The sequence below is a fragment of the Myotis brandtii genome, unplaced genomic scaffold (genome assembly GCF_000412655.1).
Source record: "Myotis brandtii unplaced genomic scaffold, ASM41265v1 scaffold84, whole genome shotgun sequence".
NCBI classification, from domain to species: domain Eukaryota; kingdom Metazoa; phylum Chordata; class Mammalia; order Chiroptera; family Vespertilionidae; genus Myotis; species Myotis brandtii.
This window is the reverse complement of record NW_005371410.1, coordinates 4813431-4819065: the sequence shown is the minus strand read 5'-3', so window position 1 is coordinate 4819065 and position 5635 is coordinate 4813431. Positions and strand designations below refer to the sequence as shown.

Sequence of the window (5635 nt, the reverse complement as noted above, 5' to 3'; positions counted from 1 at the left end):
ACGAACCCATAGAAACAGAAAAAATTCAGCATAGGAACAGAGAAAGAACACAGGGGGAAAGTTCAGGCCCATTGCTGGGCACAAACCACTGAGGGAATCAATCAGGTGACGACACAGGTAGACATAGAGCAGGCTTGTAGCAAATATATACCCCTGGACTACAAGGCCAGCCCACTATTGGTTCCCCTTCTCCTTGTGGGGAGTCTGAATCTGCTTGTAATAAATTTTCCACACTTTTGCTAATCTTCTGGCCCGCAGAGCTCATTCTTGGGGGTCGAAAGACACGACCCCGGGAAAACACCTCGGCTCACCGTTCCCGGTTATCACTTGGACTTTCCGAGCTCGAAGAGTATACGATTCCAAACACTCGCTTTGTCCTTTTTCTCATGCTACATCTCTGATGTTTTCCTAACTCGCAGTCTTCTAGAATGAGCTTTCAGATTTTCACTACACAGCACTGGGTCAAATCTCTTCTAAACAGGATCTCATTGTTCTCATGCCTCCTCTATTCGCAGAGAGCCGGTCAAAGTCTTGGAGGTGGAAACGAGTTGCCAACTGATTTACCATTTTCCTCAAGGTAAGAAATGCTGAAACAACTTGGAAAGTAAGGAACATAGTGAAGACAATGTGTATCGCTTTTTCCAAGGGCAGACTTGTTAGGCCTTCATTAAAGAGCAAGAAAAGAATTAAAGGCAACTGCAATAGAAGGCTCAAAAGCCAAAAGCCAGCTAATTCAGGAACCTGAAACGACACACATTGAAAGTAATTGGATCAGTAAAGTATACTCTTTAGTTTATACAGATAAACAAAATATAGCAAATACTTAGCACTACTGTGAACCTGTCCTCAGAGAACTTACAGTCTAGATTAGAAGAGAAAACTAATTTATGTGACAACCCTAAAATACTACACCTTAGTGAATAATTAAATGTGTCACTTAGAAATATAGACTAAATGCTACAAGAAGTAAGATAAGAGAGTGATCAGAGTAGGTGAAAGAATTCAGGATGTAGGCTTTTAAAGCTGGGTAGAAGGAGGAAGAGGCAAGAAGGTAATTAAGCAAAGATGTGGGATGAGCATGACTGAGAATCAATATGTCAGCCTGGAATAGATGTTTAGTTTAGGAAATAGCAAGAAACACAGTGAGATAGGCTGGGTGGGACCTAATTATGAAGGGCCTTTTAGAAAACCTTCGGAATCTTTAGGCATTATCCCCAAGCTCTGGTAAATACCTGTAAATGCTTAGGTAGCTTGATGATTCAGAAAACATGTGCCCAGCATAGGAAATGAGTTTATAATTTCTCCTCATTTTCTTTTTAATCCTCACCTGAGGATATGTTTTTATTGATTTTTAGAGGGAGAATAAGCGAGAGAGAGAGAGAAAGAGAGAGAGAAAGAAACATTGATGTGAGCGAGAAACATCAATCAGTTTCCAACCAGGGATTAAACCCACAACCTAGGTATGTGTCCTCACCAGGAATTGAACCCACAACTTTTTGGTGCACGGCATGACACTCTAACCAACTGAGCCACTCTGGCCAGGGCCCCCACTTTCTTATTCAGGATCCAAATGAACATGTTTAATTGACCGAGTATTTTCAAGACTGGTGAGAAGAGGGAAAATGGTCAATTCTTAAGTGCTTACTATGTTCAGGTACTTTATATAAATTACTAGAGGCCCAGTGCACGAATTTGTGCACAGGTGGGGTCCGGCTGGCCCGTCAACCTCCTGTGTGCGTCCCTTCCCCCGGCTGGCCTGGCCCAATTGCTCCGATTGTCCCAGCATAGGAAATGAGTTTATAATTTCTCATTTTCTTTTTAATCCTCACCTGAGGATATGTTTTTATTGATTTTTAGAGGGAGAATAAGCGAGAGAGAGAGAGAAAGAGAGAGAGAAAGAAACATTGATGTGAGCGAGAAACATCAATCAGTTTCCAACCAGGGATTAAACCCACAACCTAGGTATGTGTCCTCACCAGGAATTGAACCCACAACTTTTTGATGCACGGGATGACACTCTAACCAACTGAGCCACTCTGGCCAGGGCCCCCACTTTCTTATTCAGGATCCAAATGAACATGTTTAATTGACTGAGTATTTTCAAGACTGTGAGAAGAGGGAAAATGGTCAATTCTTAAGTGCTTACTATGTTCAGGTATTTTATATAAATTACTAGAGGCCCAGTGCACAAATTCGTGCACAGGTGGGGTCCGGCTGGCCCGTCAAACTCCCGGTCTAGGGGACAATTTGCATATTAGCCTTTTATTATATAAGGATTTCATTTAATTCCAACCAACTTGTGAAGTAAATATTTTCCCCATTTTATTTATTTATTTATCTATTTATTTTCCCCATTTTACATATGAAGAAACCAAGGCTATTAAGTAAACAGACCACAGTGACAAAAGAAGTAACCTTGGAACCAGGCCTTAACTATAGGCCTTCGTTCCTTCCACCACAGCACACTGCCCTTTCCTTGCTATGGAAACCTCCTTGCATTTACGTGTAGCACTGAAAGAAAGGAAAGGAGAGCCTACCTTTTCCTGGAGGTTACCCATGTAGCCCAGATACAGCCTGATAGCTTCAATTAAGGTTATGAGGATGATAACAGTGACCACAATGAATTTGTAGTAATCAGGCAAAATTGGATACTAAAGAAAACAAAAATAAACATGTTTGTAAAATCTCACATATAATAAAAATGACCTGAGATAGAAATAAAATATTAAGAACTTGGATTTTATTGGCAATGTAACAATGCCAAGGGATGAGCAGAAAAGACCTTAGCAGAAGTATTAAAGTTTAGACTTACTTTTATTCGAAGCATCATAATGCTGCTCACCCACCAAAGTGGGAAAAAGTAAGCATTAAAATAAAGTGACATCTGCAATGCTAAACTGGAAACCACTTCATTATCTACAATAGAAACAGGGAGAAAAGGGACAAACTCTTATTCCTGGTCTATGCCCTATAAATCCTTTAGTTCCTTAGAATAACTATCATATTGGCTCAACAAAACTACAAATGTTAAGCATCTTTATAATCATTGCCAGTACAAGGAAATATTCACCATCATATTATTTAGTTCATATATTGGTTACTTGGGGGTTTGTTTCAATTTTTTCAATTACTTTAGCATTTTGCTATTACAGTCTGCTTTTTGCACACTATTGGTATAGACTAAATGTAGACTATCAATATAAATCCTACTGAGACACAGTAATTATTATTGCCAACTTTGTAGAGTTCTATGTAAAGAGCTCATAAAATACATAAAACTACTCTCTCACAAATATCATACAAAAAAGCATCTCCCCAAATTATAATTAGACACACCCCTTTTCAGCATACCCTAATCCCACCCATTCATTAATACCCAATTAAATGCCACTTTTCTATAATTTTTTTTTCTTGATTATATTCCCCAACTCCAGTAGATATCTTGTTCCTTTGTAGGTATTTATCACTCTAACCTGTATACAGGAGTGTTAGCAAACAACCATACTTCCCTCACTTAAGACAGTCTGGTGTACTGAAGAGATCGTGAGCTTTGGAGTCCAAGTAAACCCCGAATTCCCCAAACTCCCCAGTAACTCTGGCTGCCAGACTTGAGATAAGTTATTTGACCTCTTTGGCTGTCAATTTCTTCATCTGAAAAATGGTAACATTAAAGTTATCTCACAGATTGCTTGTGAGGATGAGAGAGAATATAAATTATTTCACTCTAGCACTAGGCCTGGCCCATAGGAGGCACTCAATAAATGTATGTTCCCTTTCCTTTTCTTTCACTGATGTACAGGCTCAATGTAAACACAGACCACATTCTACCCACTTTTGAGATCCCCAGAGAACCTAGCATCTTACTTTAAACTGGTAAATATCAAATACACATAAGCAGAATGAATTATGAAAACATTGTCATAAGGACATTGTCAGCGTAGCTATTTGTAGTACATGAGTTTCATTTATATAAGGCTGATTACATAATATTTTGCTTTTGTGTAAGGGAGAAGGGTCCTAAATTAAGAATTTTTTAAAAACTGAGCCCTACATTTGCATCCTAAATTTATAAAACAGAAACATATTTAGAAATCAATTGCTCTAAATGTAAGAATTTACAAAGGCTCTAAAATAAATTTCTTAGAAACAGATTGGTTTTTTTTTCTCCACAATCCAGTATTTTATATCTGTCGTTTAATAATAATTTTAAAATATAAGGAATAATCATGGTCTCACAGCAAGGTGTTCTTTAGCTCCAAGAATATACCTGATTATGATCTACTTTTTAAATATGTTTGTTTTTCTTAAATTGATTTTAGAGAGAGAGTAAGGGAGAGAGATAGAGAAACATCAATTGGCTGCCTCCTCCATGCTCCCTACTGGGGATCTAGGGATGTACCCTGACCAGGAATCGAACTGGTGACTTCTTGGTTTATGGGTTGACCATTAACCACTGAGCAGCACCAGCTGGGTTGATCTACTTTTTAAAATCATTATTATGATGTACTTTGCTTGCACCTATTTATTAATTTACCACTGATAAAGGGATGAATTCTTAAAATCTGTTAAATCTAGGATTTTTTTTCATAATAATAATGCACCTCTTGGTCAGCTATGGACATGGTAATGATATACACTTGTAATTACAGTACAAATAAACCTACTCCAGATCCACAAAGAAAATGTGGAAAAATAATGATAAATTAGTTAGGCTGAAAATTTTAATATCTTTAGAGCAGAAACTGTAGTCAAATTTTGCAAAGAAGTTTTTGTTAAAAATTTTTGTTCAATAACATTTTAAGAGTTGTGCTATTTCTGTATTTCAGCATATCAAACTTATAATCATGCAACTGAAAATCAAGTTAATATGTAAATGAATGTTGAAAGCACAGACATGAATTTACTAAATTTTGCAAAAGTACAAGTTGAGTTCTGTAAATAGAATTTAAATTAAAACATATATAATATAAATGAGGGATAGGCAAACCACCAGCCAGCTGTCTGGTTTTGTATAGCAAGTGAGCTTTTTCACATTTTTAAACGGTTGGGGGGAAAAAATCAAAGAATAATATATTTTGACACTGAAAATCTTATGAAATTCAAATTTTGGTATCCACAAATAAAGTTTTATTGGAACACTGCCATGTCCACCCAATTACCATTATCTATAGCTGTCACAGAGATTTACCACGTACAAGTCTAAAATATTTGCTACCTAGCCCTTTACAGAAAATGTCTGCTGACCCCGATACCTTGCATCATCAGATTCTAGAGCCTGTTAAGCCTTAGCTTTAGAAATCAGAAAAGTAAAAACCTAATTTTTCACACTATGTTTTCTGCTGTACATCCTAAATTAGGGGGGGACAGGCAAGTAACGAAGTTGAAAAATGCAACTATGGAAACTGACTTTACTTTTCTCTGACCCTTTTAAAAATTCCTAAACCAAGAAAGAGGAAAAGATTTCTATTTCCTGCAGAGTTCAGGGATAAAAACGTATGGATTTGGTTGACCGTATGTTGTCTATCATCATGATTTAAGAAGGGGAAACTGGAGGAAATCGCGTTATTACTTGTTGTCAGGTTGCATGAGGTAGCATCATGGCATTTTGTTAGCAGATTTGGTGAAAGAGTCATAT

General features: G+C 37.2%; 1 protein-coding gene across 1 annotated transcript in view; it reads right to left on the bottom strand.

The window, feature by feature from the left end:
• Positions 1-378: 378 nt before the first annotated feature.
• The window catches only part of TMEM17 (transmembrane protein 17), a 6421-nt gene continuing 1164 nt past the window's right edge, over positions 379-5635 (bottom strand). Inside the window, exons 2-4 of the mRNA XM_005884565.2 lie at positions 2813-2916; positions 2538-2651; positions 379-741 (exon numbers count right to left, since the gene is read on the bottom strand). Of these exons, the coding sequence (XP_005884627.1) occupies positions 463-741; positions 2538-2651; positions 2813-2916 (497 nt within the window). The 3' untranslated portion in view covers positions 379-462. The remainder of the gene's footprint in view (positions 742-2537; positions 2652-2812; positions 2917-5635) is intronic.